Genomic DNA, 19242 nt, shown 5'->3' with positions numbered 1-19242 from the left:
GCGCCTTAAACGTGGTCTAAATGGTCTAAATTTGCCCCGCAGAATTATGTGTGTTTGCTGTTTTTATTTTTGTGAAACGTTGTTTTTTTCAAAATAGTTATAACAAAAGTAATAACAACAATAATAACAAGAATTTCACATTCAGGAATAACAGCAACAAACAGTATAATCAATTTAATTCTAATCACAATAACAATAATAAGTCTTTTACTAATACCCATAATTTTAATAAATATAACAACAACATGAAACAGGTACATGCAGTTACTTCTACACCCTCTTCCAAACCCTTGTTTTGCCCTAGATGTCGCAACAATAGCCATAACTTGCGTCAATGCCCAGCTAGTAAGGATGAAGTTTATTGTTTTAAGTGTGGCCATAAAGGTGTTAGGTCTCCAGATTGCCCTAATTGCAAAAAGGTTAAGCCCTCCACCTCAAAAAACTAAATAAACAGAATTGTGCCTACCATCTAGTTAATCATTTTGATCCTGTAGATTGGAGCAATTGGCTGAAAACTATTAACTTCTTTTTCATTTCGTATAAGATCGACGCAATTCTGAATGATGATCCCAGTATTGATAATCGTCCTTACGTAACGGTACAAGTTAATGGTATTAATATGACAGGTTTACTCGATTCTGGTGCTGCTATAACTGTGTTAAAAAGTGAGGCTCATCAAGCGCTCCAAGGTTTACCTGTTCATAAGGACCAATTAATTTCAGCCATAGGCGCTGGCAAGCGTGTTATGCGGAGCAGGGGTTACATTGTCTTGCCTGTACATTTTCAAGATAAGTTCCGTTTCATTACCGCTCATATCGTACCAGATGTAAACACGGATTTCATATTAGGCATAGATTTTTGGCGTAAATTTAATATTCTTCCTAACTTAAGTAGCATTACTTTTGCTAAAGCCACAGTAGTTGAAGAGGAACCAAAGCCAAATAACCCTACGTTTATTCATGGATATGATCATTTAAGCGTTTCGGAGAAGTCCATTGCTGACAACATCATTGCACAGTTCGAGGATATTTCTGCCGAACGCAAAGGTTTAGGTAAGACCAGTCTCATAGAACACCGTCTGGATACCGGGGATGCGCAGCCGATCCGGCAACGGTATTATCGTATGTCACCGGAGAAACAGCGGATCCTCGTCGAACAGGTTGACGAAATGCTTAGTCTCGACGTTATCGAGCCCTGCGAAAGCGCCTGGTCTTCACCTGTCCTGCTAGTCACAAAGAAGAATGGTCAGCCTCGTTTCTGCCTCGACAGTCGCAAGCTGAATTCCGTTACTCGAAAGGATGCGTATAATTTACCTTATGTAACGGAAATATTGGACAACCTGCGTGACGCTCGTTACCTTACGAGTATCGATTTGTCCAAGGCCTTTTGGCAGATACCAATTGCTGTCGATGATAGAGACAAAACTGCATTTTATGTCCCTGGTCGTGGTACATTCCGTTTTAAAAGAACCGCATTTGGCCTCACAAATGCGCCAGCAACGCAGCAACGTTTAGTTGATCTTCTCTTCAGAGAATTTGACTTAAAAGTCTTTGCCTACTTAGATGACATAATTATAATTTCCGAGGACTTTAATTCTCATGTGTCTCTTCTTCTCCGGGTATTAGACAAACTTCGCCAAGCAAACCTGACTGTAAACTTGGAAAAGTGTCAATTCTTCAGAGGTCAACTCAAATACTTAGGATACGTTGTTGACAGCCAAGGTCTTCGGACGGACCCAGGTAAGGTAGACGCCATCGTAAACTATCCGACACCTACTAGTGTGAAAGACATCAAGAAATTTTTAGGAACTGCCACCTGGTACCGCCGGTTTGTGCCACAGTTTAGTACGATAGCGGGTCCTCTTAATCAGCTCACATCCTCTAGGAAGGGTAGACCGCCTTTCAAGTGGACTCCTGAAGCCGATGCTGCCTTTAGTAAGCTGAAAGAATGCTTAGTTTCAGCTCCAGTGTTGTCTTGCCCTGATTACAGCAAGCCATTCGAAGTACATACGGATGCGAGTAATTATGGCGTAGGAGGAATGCTGACACAAACAATTGACGGTAAGGAGCACCCGGTAGCTTACATGAGCAAATCGTTGACACCGGCTGAACGTAATTACAGCATAACGGAGCGTGAAACACTTGCAGTGATCATAGCTCTTGAGCATTGGAGATGTTACTTGGAGAATGGACAGCCGTTCACTGTCATTACAGACCACAGTGCTTTAAAATGGTTCCTCTCTCTAAGTAACCCTACTGGTCGTCTGGCTCGCTGGGGAGTGCGTTTGTCGTGTTTTAACTTCGAGCTGAAACATCGTCGAGGCGTGGATAATGTGATTCCCGACGCTCTTTCCAGAGCTGTCCCTATAAGCGCTATCGATTTGTCAAATTCTTACCTTAATACGTCAGATGCATGGTATAAAAATATTTATAACTCTTGCCTAACAAAGCCTCAAAATTTTCCTAATTTTGTTATTAAGAACGGTTCTTTGTATAGATTATGTAAAAATAAACACGAGCAAACCTCCGAGTTCTCGTGGAAGGAAGTCGTCCCGAGCGAATTTCGTCACGATGTTTTGAAACAAAATCATTCTGAACCCATGGCTGGACATCTAGGTATCTTTAAAACGTATCGTCGATTGGCGTTGAGATACTTCTGGCCAGGGATGCATAAAGACGTCGTAAAATTCGTAGGCTCGTGTAATAAGTGTTTAGAGTATAAACATCAAAACCATCAGGTGCTTGGTGAAATGGGTCGTCCCAAACAATGTTGTCGACCTCTTCAAATGGTTTCGATTGACCTCATGGGCCCTCTGCCTATCACTCGAAAACAGAACCAATATATCCTGGTCATAACTTGCTGTTTTTCAAAATTTTGTTTAATTTACCCTATTCGTAATGCGACTTCAACTATAATCACAAAAATTATTGAGGACCAACTTTTTTTAGTTCATGGGGTTCCTCAAACGATTTTTCTCGACAACGGTAGTCAATTTACTAGCGGCATGACTGTAGATTTGTTTAAAAAATATAATGTACCCAATGTATTCTATACGCCTAGATACACACCGCAAGTTAATCCCGTCGAGCGTCAGAATCGAACAATTGTCACTTGCTTATCAACATTTGTCAATGAAGATCACAGGACCTGGGACTTGTTTATACCAAAAGTACAATTTGCCATTAATAACTCTGCAAATGAAGTAACAGGTTACACTCCTTCGTTCCTTGTATATGGCAGAGACCTTGTGACTTGTGGTACGCATTACGTGGATAATGACCTCGGTAGAGACTTAATATTTTTACCACGTGACATTTACGCCGAAAATCTAGGTTGCATGTCCGAAATATTTGATAATGTACAGGCAAAGTTATATCAAGCTCATGCAAAGAATACCGCTCATTACAATCTACGTCGTAAACATGTCGAATTTAATGTAGGAGATATAGTCATGAAACGTGCTTATGTTTTAAGTGACAAAGATAAGTACTTCAGTAAAAAACTAGCTCCGAAGTTTTTACAGTGTCGTATTCTTGAAAAGAAGTCACCTTTGGTATATGTTTTAGAGGACATGTCCGGAAAGAATTTAGGGACTTGGCACATAAAAGATTTAAAAATAACAGGTTTGAATAAATAATACATTGTAATCAATAAATTGTTGCATTGATTCCCAAATCGCGCTCTTAACACCTATCTCAGTGCACAAAATGTATTTGTTTTGGTTTCCGGTTGAACGATAACTGGTTACCTACAAAAGTCTGGGCGCATTATCATCTATAGTTAAAATACTAGATACTAATGTTTTTTACGACTGCGTGATGTATGATAGATAGATAGATTGAAATAGTAAATGCAAATACGCAAACGTATATTGCGCGGATTTTATTCTGAGGAACAAAATCCTTTTTCCGGCGCGAGGGGGTAATGTAACGTTGCACGTACATGTTTTAATTATAAGCTTTAATTATTTTATTTTTACATTTTAAATTACTAAAATTTTAGGATTTAACTTAATTATAACAGATTTTAAATTATTATTGCATGAATTATTATTTTATTTCAATCCTAATCAATTATTATTTTTATTAATTATTTACATCAATTAATTATTTATTTATACAATTTTATTAATCAAATTTTATATTTACATTAATGGTCTTATTCTACTTTACTATAGTAAAGTAAGATTAGGAAAACATGATGATTAGGTATTGCATGTTTTCGGGCGTTCGCACTTTATCCGTACTGACTATACTCGCGACTGGTTTATTGAGTGACGTCATGGAAAGATCGAGAAGCCGGTCTGTCGATCGCTGCCTCCGCGCCGTCGTCCGCGGGCCAGTCAGTCCGCGCCACCCACCTTTGCATACGCACGTATCGCCGCGCACACGGGCCTCCGTGTCGTCTAGCGCGCCGTACGAATTTAAATTCTTTTAATTTAATTCAGGTGGGCGCGGACACCTATTAATTATAATTTTCATTTGCGACGTTTTCGTTATAAGTGTATTCCCGCACCCACGTACTGGTAAGTGAAAAGTGTTGAACGTTTTAATATTAGGATAAATAGTTTAGTTTTAGGATAAAGTAGCTCTCTTGTAATTCACTTATTATTCAGTCTTTAACGTTTTAAATCATACATTCCCATTTTATGCTAAATGCCTTTGCCAGCAAGATATTGCAAATTCCTTTGTTCTATAGTGGCGGGTACGACTAAGTATGTATGCGTACCCCCCAACTTATTTAAAGTTCACTTCTTTGTTCTTCTTACTTTCTTTACTCTGTGCTTTTCCTTCGCTTTTGTAACTCCGCTCTGCTTGTGAACACAAACACGCTTTCTGCTCATGGTGCACCGGCTTTCCCATGGTCCCATCATCATCATCACAGGGTGTTCACAAAAGCAGAGCGAGCAGGAACACATTTCTAAGACGTCTGGAAATTCACAGGGTGCGTCGTTATAATTACAAGAAGACCGTCGGCCGACAACAAACACGCCACCTACCACCTCGACGGCAGGGTTGGAGCCATAGTCGTTCGCCCGCCGTCGCCCCCCTGTTCCTCTAAAGCGCTGCCGAGTGGGAACTACCTGCTCCGGTTCCGGACCTTCGGCCAGCCAGGGCAGTACCGGATCTCGGGTGCAAATTTAGACGGGCCTTGACCACCCACGACCCTATTCAGTTTTAGTTGTTTTTTTTAAATAAATTAATTTGTTAACGAGTTGGTAATTACTTATTTACTTTCCCTACCAACTTAGGGACATAACTGCCCGTAACGTTACATTATGAAAAACGTTTTAGTTTTATTAGGTAAGTTCTTTCACTTAAAATTCAAAATTCCTATTATCACACTTAGCACCATCGCACTAACCCGGGGTTAACCGATAAAACTGTTAACCTAGTGTCAAATTGTACTGGCAATTCCAGGTTTAATTGAAATTGAAAAACTTTATTTCAGACACATTAGGTATCCATAAACATTGGTTGGTTTAACAGGTTAACCCTGGGTTAGTGGGATGGTGCAAGTGGCGCTTAGATGTTTATACATGTCACTTGTAGATTCAATACTGAGTTATGCTCTTGACAGCTATGGGCTCACAACCAGTGTTGGCCGAACGTTAATGCAAATGACCATTAAAATTAACCATTGAAAAGGTTAATTGCCATTAACCATTGACGGCAAATTAATTATTAATTGTCATTAACATCAATTACTATTAATTTATTTCGAACCATTAACAATTAAAAAGACTTAATGGTTATTGCTTCACAAACCATTAACATTTAAATCAATTTTTAATGAAAATTAAAAATGTGATTGATAATTAACAAGAATAAATATCGTAATTTTATAAGGCGTCCAAGGGATCAAAGGTCTTAGTAATTTGCATTTAAACTTATGTAAGGTTGGTATTCCATCTGTCCAATATCTATGTCCAATGTGTATTTGCATCTCACATTTTGCTTAGTGAGACGCAATGCACATCGGACCAAGATATTAGACAGATGGTATACCAACCTTACATAAGTTTAATTTTACCTTTCTGAAAAATAGCACTAGAGAGTTGTTGGCTTTCTTGGGTGTGGAATTAGGTGTCGTTTCACCGCTGGGAGCGTTCGAATTCTGTGGCGTCGGTGTTTGAGGCTCTTGCTTGATCACTACGTTACTGTTTGGTACTGAAATTATACAATTAATATTAATGCTAAATATTTAGATCACTACGGTTCCACTCACTAGTATTTTTAGTCGCTTTTGGCGACATCCAGACCTTCACTTGGAAGACTCCAGCTGCGGACTGCCCCGCGCCACCCGCCCCCCGCCACCGCCCCGTCAGCGCGCGTGCTCCGAGCGACGAGGCGGGCGGCGCGGGCAGTGCACGGAGTACAGCCGCCGCGGAAGGACTCCCGACGAGTCCGAAACATGTCGCCAAAAGCGACTAAAAATACTAGTAAGTAAAACCGTAGTGATCTAAATATTTTGAAATATGTCTCACGATAGTTTAATTCCGAATATTAATGCTTACTAAAAGTGTAAATTAGACCTTATCGCGTTGTAATAGGGTATAGTTTACCTAATAGTGACTGCCCTGGTTTGATGTTGTCTTTGAATAGCTGCTTCTTGGCGTGGTCGGCCATGGGCAGCAGGAAGCGGTCGAACGCTGTTGACACCGGGGACTGCATACCACCTGCACACAGGAACACTTAAGTATCTTACAAGAGTAAAAGCTGAAGTAGATGGCGCCGTAAATTTCTTGTTTACGGTGATTAGAACTTGAAACCGAAGGCAAACATCCTTCAAAATTTGCTTATGTATATTTTATCTTTGCACATTATGAGAATGGAAACTATAAACCTACCCATAACTATCTGGTACTTGGAATATTTAAGAATTGGCAGTATTAAAGCCTATTAGCAGTTTTCAGTTTTAAAACCATTTCACCGCTCTGGATGATTAGTACATATTGTACATATTTATTTAAATATTTACAACAAATACGCACCGTTGCTTCTTCGCAGCGGCGAGTCGGAAATGTAAACGTCGGTAGAGGCCGGTATCGCGCCCTGCTCGAGCCGCTCCCACAGCGGACTGTCCGACGTCCACACCAACGACTCTAGTACTTCCTCCTCAACCTGGGAATGTATTACATTGTCACACGGAATCCAAAGAGATGTAGATCAAGTATTGAAGGATGTAAGACTATCAGTAAATTGTACTGCAAGCATGGATGTACACACACACAGCTGCAAAAGACCCACTTTATGAATGGAATTTATTCATAAAGTGGCTATGCACTTTTGCAGCTCTCTGTACACCTAAAGCACACACTACAGGTAGTTTTTCTGCAAATCATAATTGAACCAAATCACCAAGCAAAATAAGTGCCTAATCGTCAGAGACTAAAGATAAAATGGTCCGAAAGAGAGCATCAAACACACACACACACACACACACACACACACACACACACACACACGCTGACATATTGTAGTTATCTCAGTTTTCCTAAAAGTTAAAGTGAAAGTGATGTAAGTTCGATTTGTACACATACTGTCCGCGCGCGAATTCCGTGCACGGCTGAGGAATGTTAAGAATGTTGGGCGTCATGACAGAGTGGTGTCATTTTGTACGTACGGGCGCGACGCACACCCGTCACTTCCTTGACCTCCGAATGCACGGAATTGGCGCGCGGACAGTAGCTGCAAAAGTGCGTACCGACTTCATGAATGGAATTCATTTATAGTGGTTATGTACTTTTACAGCTTGACTACTTGAGAACTTTTTACACACTACTGCATTAAATTTACGTTGATGACTGCTCAACAGTAATAACAGTATAGTACTGGCCGCATTAAGACGAGGTCGCGACTCGGGTTGTCCTCGGCGGCCTGCACGACGAGCTCGATGATCTTGTAGAAGTGGAAGGCGCTGAACTGGAACACGCGCAATCACTTGCACAATCAGGATTAGTAGTTACTAACCGCGTTAAGATGCTTGACGAGGTCGCGACTCAGGTTGTCCTTGGCGGCCTGCACGACGAGCTCGATGATCTTGTAGAAGTGGAAGGCGCTGAGCTGGAACACGCGCAATCACTTGCACAATCAGGATTAGAAGTTACTAACCGCGTTAAGATGCTTGACGAGGTCGCGACTCAGGTTGTCCTTGGCGGCCTGCACGACGAGCTCGATGATCTTGTAGAAGTGGAAGGCGCTGAGCTGGAACACGCGCAATCACTTGCACAATCAGGATTAGAAGTTACTAACCGCGTTAAGATGCTTGACGAGGTCGCGACTCAGGTTGTCCTTGGCGGCCTGCACGACGAGCTCGATGATCTTGTAGAAGTGGAAGGCGCTGAGCTGGAACACGCGCAATCACTTGCACAATCAGGATTAGAAGTTACTAACCGCGTTAAGATGCTTGACGAGGTCGCGACTCAGGTTGTCCTTGGCGGCCTGCACGACGAGCTCGATGATCTTGTAGAAGTGGAAGGCGCTGAGCTGGAACACGCGCAATCACTTGCACAATCAGGATTAGAAGTTACTAACCGCGTTAAGATGCTTGACGAGGTCGCGACTCAGGTTGTCCTTGGCGGCCTGCACGACGAGCTCAATGATCTTGTAGAAGTGGAAGGCGCTGAGCTGGAACACGCGCAATCACTTGCACAATCAGGATTAGAAGTTACTAACCGCGTTAAGATGCTTGACGAGGTCGCGACTCAGGTTGTCCTTGGCGGCCTGCACGACGAGCTCGATGATCTTGTAGAAGTGGAAGGCGCTGAGCTGGAACACGCGCAATCACTTGCACAATCAGGATTAGAAGTTACTAACCGCGTTAAGATGCTTGACGAGGTCGCGACTCAGGTTGTCCTTGGCGGCCTGCACGACGAGCTCGATGATCTTGTAGAAGTGGAAGGCGCTGAGCTGGAACACGCGCAATCACTTGCACAATCAGGATTAGAAGTTACTAACCGCGTTAAGATGCTTGACGAGGTCGCGACTCAGGTTGTCCTTGGCGGCCTGCACGACGAGCTCGATGATCTTGTAGAAGTGGAAGGCGCTGAGCTGGAACACGCGCAATCACTTGCACAATCAGGATTAGAAGTTACTAACCGCGTTAAGATGCTTGACGAGGTCGCGACTCAGGTTGTCCTTGGCGGCCTGCACGACGAGCTCGATGATCTTGTAGAAGTGGAAGGCGCTAAGCTGGAACACGCGCAATCACTTGCACAATCAGGATTAGAAGTTACTAACCGCGTTAAGATGCTTGACGAGGTCGCGACTCAGGTTGTCCTTGGCGGCCTGCACGACGAGCTCGATGATCTTGTAGAAGTGGAAGGCGCTGAGCTGGAACACGCGCAATCACTTGCACAATCAGGATTAGAAGTTACTAACCGCGTTAAGATGCTTGACGAGGTCGCGACTCAGGTTGTCCTTGGCGGCCTGCACGACGAGCTCGATGATCTTGTAGAAGTGGAAGGCGCTGAGCTGGAACACGCGCAATCACTTGCACAATCAGGATTAGAAGTTACTAACCGCGTTAAGATGCTTGACGAGGTCGCGACTCAGGTTGTCCTTGGCGGCCTGCACGACGAGCTCGATGATCTTGTAGAAGTGGAAGGCGCTGAGCTGGAACACGCGCAATCACTTGCACAATCAGGATTAGAAGTTACTAACCGCGTTAAGATGCTTGACGAGGTCGCGACTCAGGTTGTCCTTGGCGGCCTGCACGACGAGCTCGATGATCTTGTAGAAGTGGAAGGCGCTGAGCTGGAACACGCGCAATCACTTGCACAATCAGGATTAGAAGTTACTAACCGCGTTAAGATGCTTGACGAGGTCGCGACTCAGGTTGTCCTTGGCGGCCTGCACGACGAGCTCGATGATCTTGTAGAAGTGGAAGGCGCTGAGCTGGAACACGCGCAATCACTTGCACAATCAGGATTAGAAGTTACTAACCGCGTTAAGATGCTTGACGAGGTCGCGACTCAGGTTGTCCTTGGCGGCCTGCACGACGAGCTCGATGATCTTGTAGAAGTGGAAGGCGCTGAGCTGGAACACGCGCAATCACTTGCACAATCAGGATTAGAAGTTACTAACCGCGTTAAGATGCTTGACGAGGTCGCGACTCAGGTTGTCCTTGGCGGCCTGCACGACGAGCTCAATGATCTTGTAGAAGTGGAAGGCGCTGAGCTGGAACACGCGCAATCACTTGCACAATCAGGATTAGAAGTTACTAACCGCGTTAAGATGCTTGACGAGGTCGCGACTCAGGTTGTCCTTGGCGGCCTGCACGACGAGCTCGATGATCTTGTAGAAGTGGAAGGCGCTGAGCTGGAACACGCGCAATCACTTGCACAATCAGGATTAGAAGTTACTAACCGCGTTAAGATGCTTGACGAGGTCGCGACTCAGGTTGTCCTTGGCGGCCTGCACGACGAGCTCGATGATCTTGTAGAAGTGGAAGGCGCTGAGCTGGAACACGCGCAATCACTTGCACAATCAGGATTAGAAGTTACTAACCGCGTTAAGATGCTTGACGAGGTCGCGACTCAGGTTGTCCTTGGCGGCCTGCACGACGAGCTCGATGATCTTGTAGAAGTGGAAGGCGCTGAGCTGGAACACGCGCAATCACTTGCACAATCAGGATTAGAAGTTACTAACCGCGTTAAGATGCTTGACGAGGTCGCGACTCAGGTTGTCCTTGGCGGCCTGCACGACGAGCTCGATGATCTTGTAGAAGTGGAAGGCGCTAAGCTGGAACACGCGCAATCACTTGCACAATCAGGATTAGAAGTTACTAACCGCGTTAAGATGCTTGACGAGGTCGCGACTCAGGTTGTCCTTGGCGGCCTGCACGACGAGCTCGATGATCTTGTAGAAGTGGAAGGCGCTGAGCTGGAACACGCGCAATCACTTGCACAATCAGGATTAGAAGTTACTAACCGCGTTAAGATGCTTGACGAGGTCGCGACTCAGGTTGTCCTTGGCGGCCTGCACGACGAGCTCGATGATCTTGTAGAAGTGGAAGGCGCTGAGCTGGAACACGCGCAATCACTTGCACAATCAGGATTAGAAGTTACTAACCGCGTTAAGATGCTTGACGAGGTCGCGACTCAGGTTGTCCTTGGCGGCCTGCACGACGAGCTCGATGATCTTGTAGAAGTGGAAGGCGCTGAGCTGGAACACGCGCAATCACTTGCACAATCAGGATTAGAAGTTACTAACCGCGTTAAGATGCTTGACGAGGTCGCGACTCAGGTTGTCCTTGGCGGCCTGCACGACGAGCTCGATGATCTTGTAGAAGTGGAAGGCGCTGAGCTGGAACACGCGCAATCACTTGCACAATCAGGATTATAAGTTACTAACCGCGTTAAGATGCTTGACGAGGTCGCGACTCAGGTTGTCCTTGGCGGCCTGCACGACGAGCTCGATGATCTTGTAGAAGTGGAAGGCGCTGAGCTGGAACACGCGCAATCACTTGCACAATCAGGATTAGAAGTTACTAACCGCGTTAAGATGCTTGACGAGGTCGCGACTCAGGTTGTCCTTGGCGGCCTGCACGACGAGCTCGATGATCTTGTAGAAGTGGAAGGCGCTGAGCTGGAACACGCGCAATCACTTGCACAATCAGGATTAGAAGTTACTAACCGCGTTAAGATGCTTGACGAGGTCGCGACTCAGGTTGTCCTTGGCGGCCTGCACGACGAGCTCGATGATCTTGTAGAAGTGGAAGGCGCTGAGCTGGAACACGCGCAATCACTTGCACAATCAGGATTAGAAGTTACTAACCGCGTTAAGATGCTTGACGAGGTCGCGACTCAGGTTGTCCTTGGCGGCCTGCACGACGAGCTCGATGATCTTGTAGAAGTGGAAGGCGCTAAGCTGGAACACGCGCAATCACTTGCACAATCAGGATTAGAAGTTACTAACCGCGTTAAGATGCTTGACGAGGTCGCGACTCAGGTTGTCCTTGGCGGCCTGCACGACGAGCTCGATGATCTTGTAGAAGTGGAAGGCGCTGAGCTGGAACACGCGCAATCACTTGCACAATCAGGATTAGAAGTTACTAACCGCGTTAAGATGCTTGACGAGGTCGCGACTCAGGTTGTCCTTGGCGGCCTGCACGACGAGCTCGATGATCTTGTAGAAGTGGAAGGCGCTGAGCTGGAACACGCGCAATCACTTGCACAATCAGGATTAGAAGTTACTAACCGCGTTAAGATGCTTGACGAGGTCGCGACTCAGGTTGTCCTTGGCGGCCCCTGCACGACGAGCTCGATGATCTTGTAGAAGTGGAAGGCGCTAAGCTGGAACACGCGCAATCACTTGCACAATCAGGATTAGAAGTTACTAACCGCGTTAAGATGCTTGACGAGGTCGCGACTCAGGTTGTCCTTGGCGGCCTGCACGACGAGCTCGATGATCTTGTAGAACTGGAAGGCGCTGAGCTGGAACACGCGCAATCACTTGCACAATCAGGATTAGAAGTTACTAACCGCGTTAAGATGCTTGACGAGGTCGCGACTCAGGTTGTCCTTGGCGGCCTGCACGACGAGCTCGATGATCTTGTAGAAGTGGAAGGCGCTAAGCTGGAACACGCGCAATCACTTGCACAATCAGGATTAGAAGTTACTAACCGCGTTAAGATGCTTGACGAGGTCGCGACTCAGGTTGTCCTTGGCGGCCTGCACGACGAGCTCGATGATCTTGTAGAACTGGAAGGCGCTGAGCTGGAACACGCGCAATCACTTGCACAATCAGGATTAGAAGTTACTAACCGCGTTAAGATGCTTGACGAGGTCGCGACTCAGGTTGTCCTTGGCGGCCTGCACGACGAGCTCGATGATCTTGTAGAAGTGGAAGGCGCTGAGCTGGAACACGCGCAATCACTTGCACAATCAGGATTAGAAGTTACTAACCGCGTTAAGATGCTTGACGAGGTCGCGACTCAGGTTGTCCTTGGCGGCCTGCACGACGAGCTCGATGATCTTGTAGAAGTGGAAGGCGCTGAGCTGGAACACGCGCAATCACTTGCACGATCAGGATTAGAAGTTACTAACCGCGTTAAGATGCTTGACGAGGTCGCGACTCAGGTTGTCCTTGGCGGCCTGCACGACGAGCTCGATGATCTTGTAGAAGTGGAAGGCGCTGAGCTGGAACACGCGCAATCACTTGCACAATCAGGATTAGAAGTTACTAACCGCGTTAAGATGCTTGACGAGGTCGCGACTCAGGTTGTCCTTGGCGGCCTGCACGACGAGCTCGATGATCTTGTAGAAGTGGAAGGCGCTGAGCTGGAACACGCGCAATCACTTGCACAATCAGGATTAGAAGTTACTAACCGCGTTAAGATGCTTGACGAGGTCGCGACTCAGGTTGTCCTTGGCGGCCTGCACGACGAGCTCGATGATCTTGTAGAAGTGGAAGGCGCTGAGCTGGAACACGCGCAATCACTTGCACAATCAGGATTAGAAGTTACTAACCGCGTTAAGATGCTTGACGAGGTCGCGACTCAGGTTGTCCTTGGCGGCCTGCACGACGAGCTCGATGATCTTGTAGAAGTGGAAGGCGCTAAGCTGGAACACGCGCAATCACTTGCACAATCAGGATTAGAAGTTACTAACCGCGTTAAGATGCTTGACGAGGTCGCGACTCAGGTTGTCCTTGGCGGCCTGCACGACGAGCTCGATGATCTTGTAGAACTGGAAGGCGCTGAGCTGGAACACGCGCAATCACTTGCACAATCAGGATTAGAAGTTACTAACCGCGTTAAGATGCTTGACGAGGTCGCGACTCAGGTTGTCCTTGGCGGCCTGCACGACGAGCTCGATGATCTTGTAGAAGTGGAAGGCGCTGAGCTGGAACACGCGCAATCACTTGCACAATCAGGATTAGAAGTTACTAACCGCGTTAAGATGCTTGACGAGGTCGCGACTCAGGTTGTCCTTGGCGGCCTGCACGACGAGCTCGATGATCTTGTAGAAGTGGAAGGCGCTGAGCTGGAACACGCGCAATCACTTGCACAATCAGGATTAGAAGTTACTAACCGCGTTAAGATGCTTGACGAGGTCGCGACTCAGGTTGTCCTTGGCGGCCTGCACGACGAGCTCGATGATCTTGTAGAAGTGGAAGGCGCTGAGCTGGAACACGCGCAGCACGCGCGGGAAGCGCAGCGAGTGCGCGCCGTACGCGTGCAGCACCACCTCCGCGCAGCACGCGAACAGGGATAGTTGGTATGTCTGCTGCGTCACTAGCAGCTGTCAAAAAATACAATGGTATTCATTTTGTATTAAGCAAACACGTCTGCGAACGATACTACAATACTTAGAAATAAAGGAAAAGTGGACAAACTGACTTTCTGACGGGCGAGACTTGAACTCGCGACTATGAATATCGGCTCGCCGCTTAAAAAACTGAGCTACCGAGACTTGCCCGTTGACAGCAGTTTATATCTAAGCAAAATACTTATGGTTTATTGCTATTATGTATTGATTAGGTCAGAATTGGATAGATCACAGTTCGCAGTGACTACATGACAACATTGACAACACTGGTCATGAGTGGTGGTGGAAAATTCTAATAGGGACTGACATAATTAGTGCCGTTAATTCAGCAGAATTTTTCTATATTGTGTACCCTTACATTAGTGATTAGGTAGTTAGCTCCAGCTCCAGGGCTTGTGCGTCGGTGTGTTTTCGAAAGTGATGTTTATTGCCTATATAGTTTAGATCTCAAATACCTGTAGCGAAATGTACGGTTTCTTCCTATGCCCCTCGCGGATGATGTGCTTAAAGACCTTGTAGTAGAGACACGTGACCATGTTGCATCGTAACGTGATGGTCTCCGCGCTGCAGTTGGTCTCTCATAGCGCGTCAAAAAGAAGTCATCCAACGGTTGCAGGTGTGAGTCGTTCTCAAGGTATTCCGATAATCTTTGATGACTAATTAACTACACCCACCTGAAGCGAAATGTGCGGTTTCTTCCTATGCTCTTCCCTGATGATGTGCTCGAAGACCTTGTAGTAGAGACACGTGACCATGTTGCAGCGGAACGTGATGGTTTCCGCACTGCAGTTTGTCTCTCGAAGTGCGTTGGAGAACTGCTCCATCCAGCGGTTGCAGGGCTGGATGATGCTCGTGTTGATCACTTCTTCGGAAACACCACGTTCACTGAGGGATAGGATTTATTAATATTAAAATTTATGTTATTAAAATGAAATCCTTTCATAAGAATAAATAGTTTTGGTTTACATCTTTTAGTTATTTTTTTATCAAATTTCAAATCGTAATTTAACGCTGGATGCCCTTGTATAACTAACATAATCATTTTGGGCGATAAAAGAAAAGCGGCCTCGGACACCGGCGTCAGTGGCGTCCGGCGACCCGGTACCCGCGTCGGGTCCGGGAGTTACTCGCGCTAACAGCCGGGTCATGTGGTGGCTCGGCGCCGACTTGGTGAGGCGCAGGTAGTTGGCGAGGCGCGCGATGCTGTTGGTGGCCTCGGACACCGGCGTCAGCGGCGTCCGGCAACCCAGTACCCGCGTCGGGTCCGCGAGTTACTCACGCGAACAGCCGGGTCATGTGGTGGCTCGGCGCCGACTTGGTGTGGCGCAGGTAGTTGGCGAGGCGCGCGATGCTGTTGGTGGCCTCGGACACCGGCGTCAGCGGCGTCCGGCAACCCAGTACCCGCGTCGGGTCCGCGAGTTACTCACGCGAACAGCCGGGTCATGTGGTGGCTCGGCGCCGACTTGGTGTGGCGCAGGTAGTTGGCGAGGCGCGCGATGCTGTTGGTGGCCTCGGACACCGGCGTCAGCGGCGTCCGGCAACCCAGTACCCGCGTCGGGTCCGCGAGTTACTCACGCGAACAGCCGGGTCATGTGGTGGCTCGGCGCCGACTTGGTGAGGCGCAGGTAGTTGGCGAGGCGCGCGATGCTGTTGGTGGCCTCGGACACCGGCGTCAGCGGCGTCCGGCAACCCAGTACCCGCGTCGGGTCCGCGAGTTACTCACGCGAACAGCCGGGTCATGTGGTGGCTCGGCGCCGACTTGGTGTGGCGCAGGTAGTTGGCGAGGCGCGCGATGCTGTTGGTGGCCTCGGACACCGGCGTCAGCGGCGTCCGGCAACCCAGTACCCGCGTCGGGTCCGCGAGTTACTCACGCGAACAGCCGGGTCATGTGGTGGCTCGGCGCCGACTTGGTGAGGCGCAGGTAGTTGGCGAGGCGCGCGATGCTGTTGGTGGCCTCGGACACCGGCGTCAGCGGCGTCCGGCAACCCAGTACCCGCCTCGGGTCCGCGAGTTACTCACGCGAACAGCCGGGTCATGTGGTGGCTCGGCGCCGACTTGGTGTGGCGCAGGTAGTTGGCGAGGCGCGCGATGCTGTTGGTGGCCTCGGACACCGGCGTCAGCGGCGTCCGGCAACCCAGTACCCGCGTCGGGTCCGCGAGTTACTCACGCGAACAGCCGGGTCATGTGGTGGCTCGGCGCCGACTTGGTGTGGCGCAGGTAGTTGGCGAGGCGCGCGATGCTGTTGGTGGCCTCGGACACCGGCGTCAGCGGCGTCCGTCGGCCCAGGTACCCGCGCCCTGTTAGCGGTGTATCGGGACACGCCTTCCCGCTCTGCAATAACGGAACCATCAATGTCAACCTATAAGAACTATTGGAAGGTACAAGCCTCCATCCATAGGAGTAAACGATTCATCATAATATGTGCAACTAAATTAAATTCTAAACCATATATAACATGACAAGAAAATCCACAGACCTAAAATGTATGCTTTAGTTCTGTGAGAAAATCTTACCGGTCCAAATGTAGCAATAACTTCAGATATCTCATCACCGGATACTTTATTTTTCATACCAATTTGTTCATTGGCGTGTTCTCCTGTAATGATATGTTTAATTTAAACAAAATATACAATTAACTCTAAATTTAACAGTTTTGTTTATACTATTTTACCATCATTGTATTCCGTTAGACAAGCCAAAATTGAATTAATATCAAAATATTCAGACATGTTGACATGAAATCATAAACCAAACTGACATTTATAAAACCTGTCATAACAATAACAGTTTTATATTTTTTAAATGAATATATAAAGGTTACAACAATGAGGATAATTTTACAAACTTTAAACTTTAGCTAGCTATTTAAAGGCGGAATTCTTTCCAACCAGTAACAACAAAAAGAAAATCAAAGAAAGGAAAGCTCTCCAAGTCTGCCAAAATTGTATGGAAAAAAGAGGGAAAGAAGCATGTTGAATGTAAAACTTAGAGACAGAAAGACAGAATAAAACTGAAAGACATTAGAAAGGGAACAAAAATAATTGTTTACGTTGATTTATATATAGTTTATATTTTTTACACTATGAAAACACTAAAGTGGAAGTGGACCGGCCACATGCTCCGAGACGAAATAGATTATTTTTTTTCACCGTTCGGTCAAAAGACATTACAGCATGGTACCCAAAAGGCGGGAAAAGGAATGATGGTGGGCAAAAAATTTGATGGGAAGCCGAGTTCAGGCAGGTGGCTGGAGCCTTGTGGTGAAGACCGGCTTTGGACTGGGACACATGGAGGAATATGGGAGAGGCCTATGCCAAGGGCAATAAGCCAAAACGTCTGCAGAGAAAGGCTAGCAGTAAGCAGTTAATAAGTAAGTAAATGAATTTGAACAAATTATTTCTTACCTAAAAATATTCTTTCGTCAAATTCACCTACGCTGAGAACGTAATGTTCGTAATTATTATTTAATGATTTCAAATTGATGTCAAATAGTCCTACATCTAATAGACCAGTCAACTGATCACCATTGCCCTGCAAAATCTGCAAATATACAAAATACAATTAGTTTCTGTTATTACACTAGTTTACATGTTGTTGAGTTCAAAACGAGATTGTAACTATCTTATCTATGGTCTTCAAGTTAATCCCATAAGCCATTCTGTTCCAGCCAACTTTGTAGTTAACTGAGAAAGAGCTGGACCTCTCATATCATTATTAAACCTAGAGTATATTAGTAACAATTTAATTCATTTTTCAGCAACTATAGATGAGGAAATTTAAGTACGTGATGAACAGAGGTCCGACAGGGTGAGCTTATTTACCTTATAATTTGACATGCCTTCATTATAAGGCAAATAGCTCACCCTACCCGAGCTCTGGTGATTAAACAAAATATTCTTACCCCCTTCTCAAAAAAAGTTTTGATGACAGGCCTCCAACTGTACTCCTTCATGGTGGCGGCCTCCACTGCCAGTCCCTCCTTGATTTCACACAATGTTGATATGATGCATGGTGCCTTCTTTGGCAATTCAAAATCATCTTTCAGCCAATCATTTGGTAAACCTAAAAATATAACATTATTTGTGCAATTTTAAAAACAAACATTTGTATTGTAACTGACAGTTAAAGTGAACAGATCAATGTTTTGCACCCTCTGCCCTCTGACCAATAGGTACAGTCTCATCATCACTGAGTCACTGTTTGTCACCTCTGTTGCTATTAATAAAGATATGTAGGTGCCGATTGATGGGATAATGTCAAGCACTAAAAAATCTACCTAGAATAAGAATAAAGAATAAAAATCATTTATTTTCAGCTAAAGGTTACAGACATTCCAGGGGTCTCCGCACTAGGCAGTGCCTGTATCGCGGGGAACCAATTATAATTTAAATATCAGACTTTGTTACAATTAAAACTACAAACTAAGGCTTATTCTAAACACAATATTGAAACTAAATTTTGTTAAATATGGCTTCTGTCTCGGCATAATTTTGTGAGTGCAGCAGTTTGAAAAGCAGTTTTTTCGCTTCCATTTGTGTGCAATCCCTGAGGTTACATAGTTTATTTATAGCATTGTATGTAGACGCCCTGATGCGTTCCCCAAAACGTTTGCCAAAAGCTGAATTTACTCTTGGAACGGGTAAATTGAAGACGCGTTTTTGTGATAATATATTATACTCCTTTGATACTTTAGACGATTTATGTGTTTGTAAGCAAATTTTGTGTATAAACAGTTGACGAACAGATAGAACTTTAGCCTGAGCAAAGAGATCAGCAGTTGGAAAACGAAAAGGTTTTTTGAACATTACTTTCAAGACTGAACGCTGCGCTCTTTCAATTTCTAACATGGTAATCTTTGCTGCACTGCCCCACACTGCAATGCAGTAACAGATTATTGACTGGCACAGTGCGACGTAGACCAGTTTTAGCAAAGATTCATCTGCAGAATGACGAAGTTTCTTAAATAT

General features: G+C 45.9%; 1 protein-coding gene across 1 annotated transcript in view; it reads right to left on the bottom strand.

Annotated features, from left to right (window-relative positions):
* Positions 1-19242, bottom strand: part of LOC134749531 (retinoblastoma-like protein 1) — a 32215-nt gene that overhangs the window by 9825 nt on the left and 3148 nt on the right. The window contains exons 5-13 of the mRNA XM_063684498.1: positions 18177-18337; positions 17680-17815; positions 16789-16871; positions 16443-16606; positions 14950-15160; positions 14039-14248; positions 6995-7124; positions 6566-6679; positions 6034-6170 (exon numbers count right to left, since the gene is read on the bottom strand). Coding sequence (XP_063540568.1) covers positions 6034-6170; positions 6566-6679; positions 6995-7124; positions 14039-14248; positions 14950-15160; positions 16443-16606; positions 16789-16871; positions 17680-17815; positions 18177-18337 — 1346 coding nt within the window. The remainder of the gene's footprint in view (positions 1-6033; positions 6171-6565; positions 6680-6994; positions 7125-14038; positions 14249-14949; positions 15161-16442; positions 16607-16788; positions 16872-17679; positions 17816-18176; positions 18338-19242) is intronic.

This window comes from Cydia strobilella, chromosome 18 (assembly GCF_947568885.1).
Source record: "Cydia strobilella chromosome 18, ilCydStro3.1, whole genome shotgun sequence".
NCBI lineage: Eukaryota > Metazoa > Arthropoda > Insecta > Lepidoptera > Tortricidae > Cydia > Cydia strobilella.
This window is presented reverse-complemented; position numbering and strand designations above follow the sequence as displayed.